The 18,771-nt window shown below is 45.3% G+C and overlaps 1 protein-coding gene across 2 annotated transcripts in view; it reads right to left on the minus strand.

The window, feature by feature from the left end:
• Window positions 1-222: 222 nt before the first annotated feature.
• Window positions 223-18,771, minus strand: part of LOC127435418 (ras association domain-containing protein 8-like) — a 28,116-nt gene continuing 9,567 nt past the window's right edge. The window contains exons 2-5 of one of the 2 annotated variants that reach the window (XM_051688905.1): window positions 10,986-11,168; window positions 8,548-9,440; window positions 1,547-1,676; window positions 223-1,261 (exon numbers count right to left, since the gene is read on the minus strand). In XM_051688905.1, the coding sequence (XP_051544865.1) occupies window positions 1,140-1,261; window positions 1,547-1,676; window positions 8,548-9,440; window positions 10,986-11,097 (1,257 nt within the window). In that variant the 5' untranslated portion in view covers window positions 11,098-11,168 and the 3' untranslated portion in view covers window positions 223-1,139. Of the gene's footprint in view, window positions 1,262-1,546; window positions 1,677-8,547; window positions 9,441-10,985; window positions 11,173-18,771 lie in introns of both variants that reach the window. The other variant, XM_051688904.1, reaches the window with a different exon arrangement.

Here is an 18,771-nt window from a genome sequence, read left to right on the forward strand (position 1 = left end):
TGGCTCTCCAGAACACTTTGGTTTGATCTGAAATAAAATACAGTTCTGAAAACTGGTAAAAACACTTCAGTTTTGCTGAATTCAGTAAAATAACAGAAAATGTGTAACTGGTGTGATTTTTTTTTGTTTTTGTTTTGTTTTTGTTAGCAACTGATAAAAGTCAACTGTAGATATGCATTTCAGAGATATCAGCTTAATAAAAAGTATGACTAATAATTTGCATTTATTGGCCAAAATGATTTACTGCCATTTCATTGTGACAGAAAACCCACGCAAAATGCATTAATACAGACCAGTAATTAGAAAGACTTGTGCATAGCTGCAATACGTTGTGTACCTGCATCAATTAAAAGGTTGCTTTTTTAACAAAAATCAGGTGCCTTCAATTTTCTTTAAGAAGATAACAAAAATTCCACAAGCTACTTTCATGCAAAAACATCTCTCTCTTCCTTTCTCTCATTCTGTCTTTTTTATTTGCATATCACATGCACCTGTTTTTCCTGATCAGTACAGAAAATGTTTCTTCAGCTTTTCAGATTTCAGTAAAATTCCACAGCAGATGTTTTGGCCAATAAAGTGCTAAGGTGAAACTTCACCCCTCTCCATGAGCTTTCTTCCTGCTGAAGAGCCATAAAATATAAACTGCATAATTTATCATCCATTTAGCATCTTTCCATAATTCCTGCTGCCTACATACTTGCATTGAGAGTGAGGTGTTCCTGGAGATTCATAAACATTCTTGAAATGAAAGACATCATGATCTGACCTTCACCAGAAAGTTGATAGGTAGAACATACAGTAAGCTGAGTCAGCATGTCTTTTCTCTTTTCTGTATGAGTCTAGCAAAGACATGTACAAGGCCTTATTGAGCTTTGGGTCCAGTGAATGTGAGCAAACATTGAGCTGGAGATGTCTTTGTAGGTTCTTTGATAAAGCACTGATTGGGGAAGACCAGTAAATCACTATCAATCTCCAAAATAAACCAATGTGGACTAATTTCGTGTGGAGTGAACAAAAGATTCCTCTGTAAGTGCACAGAGTTTGTTCGTAAAGCGAAAGGTTAATGGTCTGAGATGACATGAAGTCATGTAGGAAATGCAAACTACATTGGGATTTAGATGTTCATGCCCAGTGCAAAATCAGACGTAGATGCCTTCAGGGTTAAAGGTTGTGTTTAGGGGACTCTGTAGAGCTCGTAGATCATTGGGAAGTTGACGGGCTGATCCAAGTCGCTTCAGACATCCAGACTGAGTCTCTGTATCTGAGAAAGACACAAGACAGATCAAGCCCAACATAGCAACACTTGCTTAACCAATGGTGTGAGTTTGGCATGGGACTATATTTTTTCCAACCAATGCAGATAAGTGGGAGGGATTTGGGAAACCTATTTGAAAACATTAGGAAATTCCATTTGGTGACGCTAGTGGCACAGAAATTACACGCTTCACCTTAAAAGCAATTGTATTTTTTTATGAAACGTTTTAAGAGGTGGAAGTTTTGTAGAGACAAAAATGAGGCAGAAAAGAGAGTTTCTGTGCCTGTGTACCTGTGTTGGCTTCCTCCTCAGCAGGATCTGCTGGCAGCACGGTTACTTTGGTGCCAGTCTGTTGGATAAACTGTTGGAGGTTCACCTGCCTCAGCTCCTTAGTTAACTGTTCGAGCTCTTGCTCTCTCTCCTAAATCAATCAAACAATCAATGAAAGGAAACGTTAAAGAATATAACATCTGAAATCAAAAATGAGATCCTAATGAAATTTTTATCCTGTTTACCTGTCAAATTTTCAAGAGCGTCAAAGAAAAAGTGGCAACGGATGCAAAAAATCTGCCTGTTCCAAAACCTGACTATGTCATTGGCGACTAAGGTAGTCTAGTTAGAATTCAATACTGTAAATTAGGGATTTAGACAGTTATACAGTTTTAAAATTAACCACACTATCGGTTAAAAATTAACTGACAGGTTAAAGAAACAACCGAGAGGTAATTTGATGGGTCTATCCAAAGGGCTCTAAAATAATTATCACGTGGAGCAAGAGGGTGTTGTTATTACGTAAACCACTGTCATCCTCTCAGTCAGAAAGACAAGGATATATGAAGCATGCACTGTGGGACCATTTGGTATGTGAAGACGACATGTTCCAATGCAAATTGGAGTTAAGTAGTAGCACAATGCGTTACCATATAAAAGCAAACATCTGCAAGACTTGACATCTAAGAGCATATGTTTACAGCCCCGCATTTCACTTATGTTGCACAGGAGATGGAAGTGTGATGCGCGGATGGACGTCAGTGCTTTCAGAGCATGTATCAGTCGCCGGGCTTCCCGTCAACCGGCTGCGTACCATGCTGACCCCTGTCCATGTATATACAGTACATATATACAGTTGAAGTCAGAAGTTTACATACACCTTAGCCAAATACATTTAAACTCAGTTTTTCACAATTCCTGACATTTAATCGTAGAAAACATTCCCTGTCTTAGGTCAGTTAGGATCACCACTTTATTATAAAAATGTGAAATATCAGAATAATAGTAGAGAGAATGATTTATTTCAGCTTTTATTTCTTTCATCACATTTTGAAGTTTACATAGACTTTGTTAGTATTTGGTAGCATTGCCTTTTAATTGTTTAACTTGGGTAAAACATTTTGGGTAGTCTTCCACAAGCTTCTCACAATAAGTTGCTGGAATTTTGGCCCATTCCTCCAGACAGAACTGGTGTCACTGAGTCAGGTTTGTCCTTATTGTCCTCCAGCATCTTCACAAGGTCCTTTGCTGTTGTTCTGGGATTGATTTGCACTTTTCGCACAAAACTACGTTCATCTCTAGGAGACCGAATTCGTCTCCTTCGAAGGATGCGGTACGATGGCTGTGTGGTTTATACTTGCATACTATTGTTTGTACATATGAACGTGGTACCTTCAGGTGTTTAGAAATTGCTCCCAAGGATGAACCAGACTTGTGGAGGTCCACAGTTTTTTGTTTCTGAGGTCTGAGCTGATTTCTTTTGATTTTCCCATGATGTCAAGCAAAGAGGCACTGAGTTTGAAGGTAGACCTTAAAATACATACACAGGTATGTCTCCAATTGACTCCAATTAGCCAATTAGTCTATCAGAAGCTAATTGGCTAATTGCCTAAAGGCTTGACATCATTTTTTGGGGATTTTCCAAGCTGCTTTAAAGGCACAGTTATGTAAAATTCTGACCCACTGGAATTGTGATATAGTCAGTTAAAACCGAAACAATCTGTCTATAAACATTTATTGGAAAAATTACTCATGTCATCCACAAAGTAGATGTCCTAAATGACTTGTCAAAACTATAGTTTGCTAATATGAAATCTGTGGAGTGGTTAAAAAATTAATTTTAATGACTTCAACCTAAGTGTATGTAAACTTCTGACTTCAACTGTATATACAGTTGTGCTCAAAAGTTTGCATACCCTGGCAGAACTTGTGAAATTTTGGCACTGATTTTGAAAATATGAATGATCATGCAAAAAAAAAAAAAAAACTGTCTTTTATTTAAGGATAGTGATCATATGAAGCCATTTATCATCACATAGTTGTTTGGCTCCTTTTTAAATCATAATGATAACAGAAATCACCCATATGGCCCTGATCAAAAGTTTACATACCCTTGAATGTTTGGCCTTGTTACAGACACACAAGGTGACACACACAGGTTTAAATGGCAACTGAAGGTTAATTTCCCACACCTGTGGCTTTTTAAATTACAATTAGTGTCTGTGTATAAATAGTCAATGAGTTTGTTAGCTCTCACGTGGATGCACTGAGCAGGCTAGATACTGAGCCATGGGGATCAGAAAAGAACTGTCAAAAGACCTTTGTAACAAGGTAATGGAACTTTATAAAGATGGAAAAGGATATAAAAAGATATCCAAAGCCTTGAAAATGCCAGTCAGTACTGTTCAATCACTTATTAAGAAGTGAAAAATTCACTGATACCAAGCAAAAGTCAAGTAGACCAAGAAAGATTTCAGCCACAACTGCCAGAAGAATTGTTCGGGATACAAAGAAAAACCCACAGGTAACCTCAGGAGAAATACAGGCTGCTCTGGAAAAAGACGGTGTGGTTGTTTTAAGGAGCACAATATGACGATACTTGAAATAAAATTAGCTGCATAGTCGAGTTGCCAGAAAGAAGCCTTTACTGCGACAATGCCACAAAAAAGCCCGGTTACAATATGCCCGACAACACCATGACACGCCTCACAGCTTCTGGCACACTGTAATTTGGAGTGACGAGACCAAAATAGAGCTTTATGGTCACAACCATAAGTGCTATGTTTGGAGAGGGGTCAACAAGGCCTATAGTGAAAAGAATACCATCCCCACTGTGAAGCATGGTGGTGCCTCACTGATGTTTGGGGGGGTGTGAGCTCTAAAGGCACGGGGGATCTTGTGAAAATTGATGGCAAGATGAATGCAGCATGTTATCAGAAAATACTGGCAGACAATTTGCATTCTTCTGCACGAAAGCTGCGCATGGGACACTCTTGGACTTTCCAGCTCGACAATGACCCTAAGCACAAGGCCAAGTTGACCCTCCAGTGGTTACAGCAGAAAAAGATGAAGGTTCTGGAGTGGCCATCACAGTCTCCTGACCTTAATATCATCGAGCCACTCTGGGGAGATCTCAAACCTGCGGTTCATGCAAGACGACCAAAGACTTTGCATGACCTGGAGGCATTTTACCAAGATGAATGGGCAGCTATACCACCTGCAAGAATTTGGGGCCTCATAAACAACTATTACAAAAGACTGCACGCTATCATTGATGCTAAAGGGGGCAATACACAGTATTAAGAACTAAGGGTATGCAGACTTTTGAACAGGGGTCATTTCATTTTTTTCTTTGTTGCCATGTTTTGTTTTATGATTGTACCATTCTGTTATAACCTACAGTTGAATATGAATCCCATAAGAAATAAAAGAAATATGTTTTGCCTGCTCACTCATGTTTTCTTTAAAAATGGTACATATATTACCAATTTTCCAAGGGTATGCAAACTTTTGAGCACAACTGTATATATATATATATATATATATATATATATATATATATACATACATACACACACACACACACACACACACACATGGGCAGGGGTCACTTTGGTATTTTTCGACACAAAAATGGTTAGGATTGCCCAGCAGCACAATTTGTGGGTAGGCTGGCTGTTTTTATTCTTCCATTGTTAAACTGCTAAAAGTTATCACCTCGTAGGTTCATATGGCGTGCAAGTGATCCATTCAAAATTTGTTTGTTATGAAATATAAGAATGAAATATATTGTTGAATATACAGTTGTTCATTCAAATGGTGATCTGTCATGTGAGCCTGTTTTGTTTCAGCCAGTACAGAACTTTGTCATGCCTGTTTGGTCACTTGTTTAATTCATGGTTTTAACCATTTAATATTGGCAGTTAGTCAGTTAAAATAATTTGGCAAAATTTGCTTCCCTACTCTAAATACAAGTGTGCCTGGGTTATGTAACTGATGACTGTACAGTCAGCCAGTCGTTATAACAAAATAAATGGGTGGTCAGGACCAGAGAATGTGAGTGGAGTGAAGCAGCAACAATTTCTCCTCCACGCTCAAAGTATTCCATTTTTTCTCCACAATTTGGCATGCCCAATTCCCAATGCGCTCTAAGTCCTCATGGTGGCATATTGACTCGCCTCAATCCGGGTGGCGGAGGACGAATTTTAGTTGCCTCCGCGTCTAAGACAGTCAATCCGCGCATTTTATCACGTGGCTTGTTGTGTGCATTACCGCGGAGACCTAGCACGTGTAGAGGCTCACGCTATTCTCCATCGCATCCACACACAACTCACTATGTGCCCCACCGAGAGCGAGAACCACGCTGTAGCGACCATGAGGAGGGTAACCCAACGTAACTCTACCCACCCTAGCAGCCAGGCCAATTGGTTGCTTAGGAAGTCTGACTGGAGCCACTCAGCACACCCTGGATTCAAACTTGCAACTCCAGGTGTGGTAGTCAGCGTCTTTACTTGCTGAGCTACCCAGGCCCCCCTCAAAGCATTCTTTAATCACTCCGCTCCAGCTCCACTCCGGATTGTCCATTTCCCGCTCCTCGCTCCTGGATTAGAAAAACCCTGCTCCGTGTTCGCTCCATGGCAAAATTAGAACCTAACAACCTCTCCACTGTAAAGTTATTTCAATATGCTTTTAAATATCACAACCCTCCACGCAGAAGATGTATTAAATGGAAAAATAAATACACAATACTAAGAGAAAAGCTACATGTGCTTTATTGGACATAAGCCTAAGACTAAATTTGATTATTTGTATAGCTTACTTTTGAAACATGTCCGCAGCATTCTCTGGATTTTATAAATTAAATAAGTTACTAGACGAAAAAATAAAAATAAATTAAAAATATAAATTACTAAGCGAAAAAAAAACAAGATTACCAGAACGAAAACTAAACATTAATTAAATCAAATTAATAAATTACCAAAAAAAAATATATGTTAGACCTATGTGTTATTGCCTAATTATTGCCTATTATTTTCTATTATTGCACTTCTTTTAATTAACCTTGCCCTATAATAAAAATTACATTCTCAGAATAAGACTATCAAAACTATATGTCTAATGCAGAGTTCACTTTTAGAAATACTAGCTTTTTAATTTTTTTTAAAGATTTTAAAAATCTATCTCTCTCTGTTTGCATTTGCTGAGCTTCTTTATCTGCAAATGTATAATGCATAAATTAGCCTACGGCACTAAAATAAATTTAGATGGCAAGCATTAGTGGTGCGCTCTTGGAGTTAGAGAAAACAATGACACTCAATGACATTTTTTTAAAACCCGCTCTTCGCTCCAGGCAAAATAATGCCGCTCCACTCCTCGCTCAACTTCCACACCGTTTCGTTCACATACTCTGGTCAGGACAGGTTGACTGTACATCATGCTGCTTCTTACATGGCTACCTAATAAATTAATAAATAAATGGACATAAAATATTGATTTGCATTGAAGTTGTGTTATTATGTGAAAAGAAAGAGACTCAGGTCTCTGTCAGAGTTCTGATGAACCTGCTGGTGCTTATTTTGCGAAAATGACCGTCTGACTGCTTGTTATCCTCATTATTCTAATGGTGCAATTACAAATTGGACTGGAAAATATCCTAGTCCTTCACTTCATCTCTAAGCTCTAGCATCTAGATCTTTTACATAACATCTGCCACCACTACCCTCCTCCCCCACCCAGATCCTTAACATGCTGCAAAGCCGATTAGTTGCATTGGTGGAACTTAAGACCAAAGAGCCCAAAAACAAAGCAGCTGCAGTTCACAAGGTCTCAGCAGTGCCATGATTCTACTGCATGGAACACAGTTCTGGGAAAGATTGTTTTTTGATTAATTTGTTCTGTTGCTTGTTTTTAGAGCTTCATAGTGAACTCTGATTTCTTTCAACTGTTATGGGCCTTTTCCTCTGCATGGTTCAGCTCAACTCGACTCGACTCTGCTCGCTTTTTGGGGGGTTTCCACTGTGGATAGTACCTGGTACCTGATAATTTTTTTAGTACCACCTCGGTCGAGGTTCCAAGCGAGCCAAGCCGATACTAAATGTGACGTCAAAACCCTGCAGATCACTGATTGGTCAGAGAGAATCGTCACTACCAGCATCACTGGATTTGCGACACGGGACATCAACCCGCTAGTTTTAAAGTTAGCAACAGCGACAGCAATATCATTTGTTCACGCGACTTTCAAATTGTAAAAAGAAACGGCCGTGCGCAAAACCATGCCGTGGTCAATAAATGAGGTGCAGACATTCCTCTCGTTAGCGACGAAAGAAACGACGCAAAACGAAAAAGTATTTCAGGAAGTGTCTCAGCTGTTGGCCGCACACGGCTACCACCGGACCTACCAACAGTGTAGGGAAAAGTTAAAAAAACTTAAAAGTGACTACAGAACCATCAAGGACCACAACAGCCGGAGTGGTTCAAACAGAAGAAAGTGGAAGTGGTTCGACCAAATGGACGCTATCTATGGCAATAGACCGGCGAGCAATGGGAGGGAGAGTGCCCTGGACTCGGCATTGTTGGAGTCCACGATGGAGGATGGTACGTTTTGTTACGTTAACTCTATATTCTGCTTGAAAGCTTCACTTTATTTAGTTGACCAGCTATTGGAAAGCTTGCTTCTAAAACAACCAGGCCAATTTCACTGTTACACTTGTGTAAAATCACCATGCAACAACTGCTTTATGCAGCACAATGAGCTAGTAGCTAACAGCTAGCGGTCGTGTTATTGTTTATGGTCAGTAATGTTTGTGTCGCGTTTTAGATGATGTCACGGCAGTAGAGGCGGGGCAACATTGACGATCAGCTTATAATCCCACCCAAGTTGAGGCGGCACTAAACTGCAGTGGAAAAGCAAGCTCAGAAAAGTAAAGCGAGCAGAGTCGAGTCGAGTCGAGTCGGACCGTAACGTGCAGTGGAAAATTGCCATTAGTGTAAGTGCATTGTGATCTCCCTTCGGGTAATCTTACCTGTAGCCTTATGTTTGACTGCCCAAGTGAGAGCTCCACAGCTCTGCAGCTGCTCTCCAGCCTGCCGGCCTGCTGCGCCTGCATGTCCAGCTCGGCGTGAGCCTTTTCCAGCCGTGACCGGACCTCTAATTCATCTGCAAGCCGTGTCTCCATCAACTCTTGCTGCAAACGCTCAGCCTCCAGCCCTGCCTCCATGCACTGAATGTGTGCCAGGTACTCTCCCAGTTGCTCCTCACACTCATGTACACGACTGCGCAATTCTTGCAGCTGCTCGTGTAGTTGCCTCTCGTTCTCCTGCTCAATCTGCAGCTCGTTTTCCCAGAATTCCTGCTCCTTCATCTCTGCCTCATTCCTGCGGACCTGTTGCTCCAACTGGACCAGCTCCTCCTCTTCTTCCTCCGTCAGTTGCTGCTGAAGCTCCGTCTCACAGCACTGCAGTTTCTGCTCTAGGACGCGCAGCTTGTCCTTCTGCAGCTGCACCAGGCGGGAGAGCTCTTGAGTAGGGCCTGGCGTGCTGCTGCGGTTCACCGTTCGCTGTTTGGCCTCACCCTCACGGCTCTTTCCGAATATGTCACGTAGCCCTTTGGCACCACTGGTGAAAGTAAGCGACTTGCGTTTTGGCTCACGCCGTTTGAGGGATCGGTCATTGGCTGTGGGGCGGAGCTTTGCCATAGGAGGGAGGCTTTGGCGATATAGGCTGCGTTCGGGGGCCCTTGCAGAGGTTTCAGAGGTGGGGCGCTCGCTCAGAGAAGGTCCTGTACGTTGAAGCACCAACTGCACATCACTAGCATACTGACCCCACTTATTTAATGACACTACAGGATTCTCATGGGGGGCCAGGTGCCTTTCTGTCTCGCGCCATTTTTCTATCAGCGTATAGCGGCCAGTGCGACCTGCAACACAACACTTTGTCATTTACATAATTTGCACTTTATTTATGGGTGTTTCTTCAACTTTGGGCACTTTTAGCACTATGGATTTCTAGAAAGTAAAGTCTCATTTTTCATCTGTCACTATTTTTATTATTATTATTTGATTACTAACAATGTACAACAGTGTATGTACATGCATCACAGGAGATTTATGTCATTTGTCATTTTTTCTGAAAGTCACAAAATTTCCCACCACATTGTCATTTCCAGTACTTCTCAAATACTGTATTATATTTAATAGAATTCCGTGGTGGATATGACGGTGATGGAAATGATATTTTTAATGCATATTAAAAGCTAATTTGATAGTTAACAATTTATGTATCCGAAATACACAAAATTAAATAATATTTTACAACTTTTTGCATACTTTAAAAAAAATAACAGCTTGATTGGAAATGACGGCCAATAAAAAATTCTGCTCACAGGTGCTATTTACCTTGATTTTTCTTTGTTTTCATCAAATGAAAAACTACAGAAATCACTTGTGTCATATTTAATCTCAAGCATGCTCTACACTTACATTTTTGAATACTTTGTTAACAAGTACACTTTTGAAGAAAAAAACACTATTAGAGACAAAATTGTTTGGAGTGGTGGAAATAATGTGAGAACTGTGGGAAAGATGTAAGTTTTATATGTAAAATGTATAACACTGTAAATATTGAAATGGTTTGTTTATTTCACTCTTTGTTTAGTTATGATTTTAAACATGTAATCCTTTGTATTTTTACAATGGATTTTTATAGTTCAATATTAAAGGTCTGCTAAAACAATTAAATCTATACATACAAATTTGAAAAGTACCTAAAATAAAAGACATTTTAAAACATTTCTAAGTTTTAACCTTCATATAGAAAATAGCTTAAATCTGTTAGTTTTAATAAAAATCAACCCCTAGGACATGACATTGCTCGAAGTTGAAGAAACACCCTTATACACCCCTTTTTTTTAAGACATTAGATTTTAGACTGATATTTGATTCATGGTAATTTGCTCTGTGTTGACAACTTGACAAGAACACAGACATTGTTGGCGAAATGCTCTGCTAACATACTGACAAAGATTTAACTTTCCCAGAGAAATGCATTTGACATTCCTTACCAGAGGCCAGTAGCCTCAGTGGCACAGAGATTTTGTTTAATTCCATTATTTCATGACCAAGTCTAGTCTTATTTTTTCCAGTATGGGGTGAAAGGGTCAAACTCTGAGACTAGAATGGGACAATACTTTATTTCACTGTTCCAATCTCTGATCTCAAAGAGGGCTTGTTGTTAAGGAGACAAGCATAGTGACAGTTATGTTGTGCAAAAAATAGGAAAGAAGAAGGGGACCTAGGGTGGAACATTGAAAGCAATTTAAAATTTGTAACAATGTGGTTGATTTCCAAGTTAATTCACCTATCTAACTGCATTAAATTTGAGTGATAAAAAAATACAAATTTAGGTCTAGTTTCTACATGTATATGAAGGTCCACTGTTATGACGTCGCAATGCAGAGTCTCACCTATAGCTTGGGCCAAAGCGATCACAACCTCTTGACATGTGGTGACCTCTGTGACCCCGCAGACGATGCGCTGCACTCCATCCACCCATACCTTCAGCTCCATGCCTCTCATCTGGGTGATGTCATTCCACACCTCCACAGGCACCCATTACGGGTGCTCTTGTCTGCATTCTGCTCTTATCACTGCCTGGACCATGGAAACAGAAAAACTGTGCTGTTACGCTTATATAAGAAATAATTTAACCACACACAAAAGTCTCTTTAATCTGGTAATAGTAAGATCATGAGGGACTTAACCAGCCCTAAATTCTTAATGATTCTTCTCCAAAGTGTCAGACTGGCAGATCTTTAGTTCCTGGTGTTGACTGGGAAGGTTTGGGTACTGCAGTGCTATAGTTTCTCTCTCAGCTTGCTGAAAGAAGCCCTGGTCTGTTATTAATGTCTTAAAGTCTGTAGGCTCTAGCCCACTCTGAAATGCACACATTTACATTCAGCATAGTGAATGATTGACTCACTAATAATAATAAGTTAGTCGTGGTGCAAGAGTAAGTAACTAGGAGCAGTTGGGAGGTTATTTAAACCAAGCAAATAATTGCAGAACAATTCTTTTAAAATTTCACCCTTTTATTCACCATTTGGCCTGCACTCGTTCAATATAAAATGGCCCTGCACTGTGAGAAATTAATTTTTTAAAGTACAAATATTCCATGTAGTCTCTCAATTAATGAGGTATAAAAATTGCATACAAATATTTATTATTATATTTATAAATGAATGAGCAAAACGCGGTGTAAAATCATTTTAGTTTGAGTATAGCATGTCACACCACAGGACAAGTGCTCAAAACTCCCTATTTAAGATTTATTCCATGTCCTATGTAACATTCTCTAATGTTCTTAACTATTTTACATGCCTTTTTTTTGTGCAAGATGAAATGTTGTTTACTGCACATCATTGCTCTGAAGGAAAGCATTTGTCTGGACAGCTGCCTCTCCTCTCCAGTGGCAGTGCGCAGAGGGATGAGAGTGATTTATCTAGCTGTGAAGCGTTCAAGCTGAAGAACTGGTCCAAATAGGCCAGTGTGAATGCAATGGTTGGTGCCCACTCCCATGAGACACACTCATAAAGGATAAGTGAGATGAGCTGTAGACCCTGATAGGTAATACGTCTTTCAGCGTGTGTGTGAGAGAGAAAGTTCTGTTTGTCCGTAGTGTTTATTGTTTTGGGCGTCTGAAAGCTGAAGTGGCCTCTACTCATGAGTTATTGCAGATGTGCATTGGGATCTATCCTGATATACCATCTTCTGTGCAGCTGGTATTAAAAAGTGCAAATTCAGAAGTGTGTGTAAATATGTTAAATGTTGGGGTCAGATGCACCAAAGTCATTTTACTCTTTTCATTTCTACTCCTATTCAGGGGAGATAAGACAAATTTGTGTTTCACAGGTACTTTATCATTTTAATCCTGTCAAAAACTGTTTTTCTCACAAATCATAATCTCACAAAAAAGTACACTACAAATCACCTACTGTTTTTTGTCTAACTCTGGCATCCTTTGATAAATTCTGTCCATATAGGAATTACTGTGATTGCAGCATATATATATTTTGTTTTCACCAAACATCTCATTTATTTTGAGTTTCACTGAATACTGTAGCTAAAGCTACATTTTTGAGCATTTTAACATTTTTTATACATTTTAGACCTTTTTTCCAACTTTCAGGGTTAAATAACAGTTGGTGGTTCAAGTAAGTCTTGTTTATTTCAATGCGTTTTGAGATGCACATATCCAAAGCACATGATCTTCTGTAATGCCTAGGGGCTGCTAACCGTCCTATATTATACGGAAACATCTCGTATTTGAGGGAACATAATTGTGCTCTGTTTTAAATCCATATGTGACGCCGTTTCAGTGCTCATTCTGGAAGAAAGACTCAGCTAAATGATGGTGAGAAAAACTTCATGGTTACTGGTGTAACCTCCGTTCCCTGATGGAGGGAACGAGACGTTGTGTCGATGTAGTGACACTAGGGGTTACACTTGGGAGCCCGAGACACCTCTGGTCTTTGATAAAAGGCCAATGAAAATTGGCGAGTGGTATTTGCATGCCACTCCCCCGGACATACGGGTATAAAAGGAGCTGGTACGCAACCACTCATTCAGGTTTTATGCTGAGGAGCCGATATAAGGTCCGGCCATTTCAGCGGGTAGTTCAGCGTTGTGGCAGGAGGGACACAACGTCTCGTTCCCTCCATCAGGGAACGGAGGTTACACATGACGTTCCCTATCTGTCACTCACTCAATGTTGTGTCGATGTAGTGACACTAGGGGTCCCTATACGAAACGCCACAACTGGCTGAACTATGTTACATGAACTGGCGGTGTGTGGTGGGCAGACTGCTGTGTGCCTCATAGCCAGCACACCAGGTCGACACGTAACCTCCCCCAACATAGTTATGAGTGTCGAACGGCCCTTTCTGGGGACAAGTCGACTACCCAAAGATAGAGACAGGCTTAACCCAGTCGTGGCCTCTTTTCCCCTTCTCTTCTTCCATTCCCTAAAAAAGAAGGGGGATTATCCGACTGGGCCGCCAGGTCTAGTTGGGGGATGTCCCTTCCAAGGGGAAGACACCGCGGAGACCACACCTCGCCCAAAGAGAGGGGGGATATTTAAGTGGAAGAATACGTCACACGGTCTTTCCAACCATGTGGAGCCTTCAAGGTAGATCCTGCCCAATGGGGGAGGAGTTACTACATTCATGGAGACTGGGGCAGAGGGGCTCTGCCCAAAGAAGACGCAGTTTGCCAGCAGGGAAACAAACTAGTGGAAGATATATATCGCATGGGGTTAGCCTTACAGAGAACCGCCACATGCGGAACACCTACCCCAGAACAGGGCTCTTAGTTAGCGCGTGTACTGGGCCGGCAGTGAGTCTCTCCGAAAACTCGACTGCCACAGGGCTCGGAGGAAGTCAACCAGGGAACAAAGTTTGTGAACACTACTGGGAATTAATGGCGCACGTCTTCAGCTCCAAGGGAGGTGGAAGGTGCTATGTGCAAGCGATACACCCGGCCAGCTATCCCGGGCTTATCCGCTTGTGTTGCGTGCCACTACCTGGGATGAAACCGGTTCCACCCGGAGGTTGTAGAACCTTGCACAGGTGTTGGGTGTTGCCCAGCCTGTTGCTCTGCAAATGTCTGTTAGAGAGGCACCCCTGGCCAGGGCCCAGGGAGCCACTACACCCCTGGTAGAATGGGCTGGTAGACCTACCAGGGGCAGCATGTCCTAGGCGACATATGCCATAGTTTTGGCATCAATGAGCCAGTGGGCGATCCTCTGCTTGGAGACAGCACTTCCTTTCTGCTGTGCACCAAAGCAGACAAAGAGCTGCTCAGAGATTCTAAAGCTCTGCGTGCGATCCAAATAGATGCGTAAAGCACGCACCAGACACAGCGATGACAGGGCTGGGTCTGCCTCCTCCTGAGGCAGCGCTTGCAGGTTCACCACCAGGTCCCTAAAGGGGTGGTGGGAACCTTGGGCACATAGCCCGGTCAGGGTCTCAGGATCACATGAGAGTAACCTGGACCGAACTCCAGGCACGTTTCGCTGACAGAGAATGCTTGCAGGTCACCTACCGACGAGCCAGCAGACTCATCCGGAAGCCCGATCGGGGCAGACGAGCGTGCTGGGGAATGGAAGTGAGCGCAGTCAGGAGGGCAGTCTTCAAGGAGAGTGCCTTAAGCTCGGCTGACTGTAAAGGCTCAAAGGGGGCTCTCTGTAGACCCTGAAGAACTACAGAGGTCCGATGAGGGAACGAGGCACGGTCTGGAGGGATTCAGACTCCTGGCGCCTCTTAGGAACCTGATGATCAGGTCGTGCTTCCCTAAGGACTTACCGTCGACTGCATCGTGGTGTGCTGCTATGGCAGCAACGTACACCTTCAAGGTGGAAGGGGACAGCCTCCCTTCCAACCTCTCTTGCAGGAAGGAAATCACTGATCCGACTGCGCATCTCTGGGGGTCTTCCTGACGGGAAGAACACCACTTAGCGAACAGACGCCACTGAAAGGCATACAGGCAACTCATAGAGAGGGCCCTAGCCTGTGTGATCATGTCTACCACCGCAGGTCTTCCACGTCCCATCCAGGGGCCAGACATGGAGATTCCAGAGGTCTGGGCGCGGGTGCCAGATGGTGCCCCATCCCTGAGAAAGAAGGTCCTTCCTCAGGGGAATTCGCCAGGGGGGAGCTGTCACGAGGAGCGTGAGGTCCGAGCACCACATCTGGGCGGGCCAGTAGGGCGCTACAAAGACGACCTGCTCCTCGTCCTCCCTGACCTTGCACAGGGTCTGTGCAAGCAGGCTCACTGGGGGAAACGCATATTTGCGCATGCCAGGGGACCAGCTGTGTGCCAGCGGGTCTATGCCGAGGGGGGCCTCAGTCAAGGCATACCAGAGCGGGCAGTGAGGAGGATTCTTGGGAGGCGAACAGGTGCACATGTGCCTGTCGAATCGACTCCAAATCAGCTGGACCACCTGAGGGTGGTGTCTCCACTCTCCCCTGAGGGTAACCTGTCGTGGCAGCATGTCCGCTGTAGTGTTGAGGTTGCCCGGGATGTGAGTGGCTTGCAGCAACTTGAAGTGCTGCTGACTCCAGAGGAGGAGACGGCGGGCGAGTTGTGACATACAACGAGAGTGCAAACCGCCTTGGCGGTTGACATATGCTACCGTTGTCATGTTGTCTGTCTGAACTAACACGTGCTTGCCCTGGATCAACGGCCGAAACCTCCGCAGGGCGAGCAGAATTGCCAACAACTCGAGGCAGTTGATGTGCAAATGCAGTCGCAGACCCGTCCAGAGGCTGGCGGCTGTGTGCCCATTGCAAATAGCGCCCCAGTCCGTTTTGGAGGCGTCTGTCGTGACCACGACGTGCCTGGGGACCAGTTCTAGAGGAACGCCTGCCCGTAGAAGCGAGAGGTCGGTCCAAGGGCTGAAAAGACGGTGACAGACCGGCATGATGACCACACAACGTGTCCCGTGGTGCCATGCCCATCTCGGGACTCGAGTCTGGAGCCAGTGCTGAAGCGGCCTCATATGCATCAACCTGAGCGGGGTGGCCACCGCCGAGGATGCCATATGCCCCAGGAGCCTCTGAAAAAGTTTGAACGCCTTCAAACAGGCCAGCACCGACTGGGCATGCTCGTTCGTAAGGTGCGCCATCAAGGAGACTGAGTCCAACTCCAAACTGAGAAAAGAGATGCTCTGAACCGGGAGGAGCTTGCTCTTTTCCTAGTTGACCCGAAGCCCTAGTCGGCTGAGGTTTGAGAGCACCAGGTCCCTGTGTGCGCACAACATGTCGTCGAGATAGTTGAGAATGCGAATGCCCACCTCCCTTAACGGGGCAAGGGCAGCCTCTGCGACCTTCGTAAAGATGCGAGGAGACAGGGACAGGCCGAAAGGGAGGACTTTGTACTGATACGCCTGACTCTCGGATGCAAACCGCAGGAAAGGTCTGTGTCGAGGAAGGATCGAGACATGGAAGTACGTATCCTTCGGGTCTACCGCCCCGAACCAATCTTGATGCCGGATGCTCGCCAGAATGCGTTTTTGCATCAGCATCTTGAACGGGAGTCTGTGTAAAGCCTAGTTCAGAACTCACAGGTCCAAGATTGGACTCAACACACCGCCTTTTTTCGGTACGATGAAGTAGGGACTGAAAAACCCCTTCTTCATCTCGGCTGGAGGGACAGGTTCTATCGCGCCCTTCCGTAGGAGGGTAGCGATCTCCGCGCAAGGTAGCAGCGTTTTCGTCTTTCACCAAGGTGAAGTGGACACCGGTGAACCTGGGCAGATGCCCGGTGAAGTGAATCGCGCAGCCGAGTCGGACGGTCCGGACCAGCCCTTGCGACAAATTGGAAAGCGCAAGCCATGCGTCCAAGTTCCGTGCAAGGGGGACCAAAGGGACAACGTCATCGGACGTACCGGCAGGTGGGGCCTCGCGGCGGAGCTCGAGGTGCCACACCACGTCGTGGCCGTGCTGAGTCTAAGGACATCAAAGCACTTACCTGGCTCCTTGTGACCACCCCCAGAACAGCCTGGGACAGGGGAGGAAGAGGCCTGTCCTCGTGACCCGTGGAGACTGTCACATCGGGGGCGGATTTGTGCCACAGCTGGGCACTCAGGGGCAGGAGACCGCCGCTGGAGCGTCAAACCTGCCAAATAGAGTGGTGGACGGTGGTCGTGATGACGGTCGTGCACACCGGATATGTGACCCAGGGAACAAGGAAACCGCTCTTGCTGAGCTCTTGAGTACTGCAGCCACTTGGGCATGCAGCGCAATTAAATGCAAAAGGTAACAAAAAGATGGAGATCTGCTTACCAGCTCCAGAGCAGCGGGTTTCGTTGTCCCTGGGTCGCCCGTCTCAAGGGTGCTTTGAAGCCTTTCACAGGTTCTGGGCAGCCGCAAGACGGGTGGCGTCTGCTTCCTGCGATGGGCTCCACGCCGGGGCCGGGCCGAAGGGGTGGGCTGCGGCGGAGCCGGTGCAGTCACCGCAGGGTGATGCCCTTGGCGATGAGTAGATGGGGTGCGGGATCTTGAACCGCGCCGGGGCAGGATATGCCAGCTAGCATCCATCTACTGCTCTAGCATCGAAAACTGCTGGGCAAAGTCCTCAACGGTGTCGCCGAATAGGCCTGCCAGGGAAATGGGGGCAGCAAGGAATTGTGTCTTGTCGGCCTCACCCATCTCGACCAGGTTGAGCCAAAGGTGGTGCTCCTGGACCACTAGTGTGGCCATCGTCCGCCCGAGAGACTGCGCCGTGAGCCCCGTCGCTTGGAGAGCGAGGCCGGTCGCCAAGCGCAGTTCCTGCATCAATCCCGGGGCGGAACTACCCTCGTGCAGTTCCTTTAGCGCCTTGGCAGACTTGCAGGAGAGCCATGGCGTGCAGGGCGGAGGCAGCTTGTCCAGCGGCACCGTAGGCCTTGGCCGTCAGAGACGACGTAAACCTACAGGCCTTGGACGGGGGCTTTGGGCACCCGCGCCAGGTGGCGGCACTCTGCGAGCATAGGTGCACCGTGAGCGCCTTTATCCACCGGGGGATTGCCCAATAACCCTTGGCCGCCCCACCATCGAGGGTAGTGAGGGCGGGGAAGCTGAAGAGATCGGGACTGGGCAGTAAAAAGTGCCTCCCGCGACCTTGTCAGCTCTTCATGCACTTCCGGGAAGAAAGGAACAGGGGCGGGGCGTGGCTTTGAGTGGCGCCGCGAGCCCAGGAACCAATCAACGAGCCACAAGGGTTCAGGGAGGAGCAGTGAGTTCCACTCTAGCCGACGCTCACGGCTGCCCGGGAAAGCATGTCGTCATCTCCGCGTCAGCCTGTGACTGGGCAATCAATCCCGAAGGGAGGAGCCCAGCTGAGGCTTCTGACTGGATGAGCCCGCTCTCTGATGCTGTGCTCGAGAGCTCATCACTTTCGCGGGCTCCGAATAAGAGGTCGAACTCGACATGAGACGAGCCAGCGGACTCATCCGGAAGCCCGATCGGGGCAGACGAGCGTGCTGGGGAATGGGAGGTCCGCGGGGGGATACCCGGCGGAGTCGGTCCCATTGGGGTCCCCAAATCGCCCCCAGTGCTAGCCGCGCTGGCCTCATACCCGTGGGTAAAAGGACCGAGGCGGGAGCCTCTGGAGTGGCTTGCTTCCTTAAGAAGGCAAGCCACGACCGCAACGTTGCCATGGACATATTCTCGCAATGAGAACATGACCATCCAAGAACGCTGTCTCTGCGTGAGC

This window comes from Myxocyprinus asiaticus, chromosome 45, assembly GCF_019703515.2.
Source record: "Myxocyprinus asiaticus isolate MX2 ecotype Aquarium Trade chromosome 45, UBuf_Myxa_2, whole genome shotgun sequence".
NCBI classification, from domain to species: domain Eukaryota; kingdom Metazoa; phylum Chordata; class Actinopteri; order Cypriniformes; family Catostomidae; genus Myxocyprinus; species Myxocyprinus asiaticus.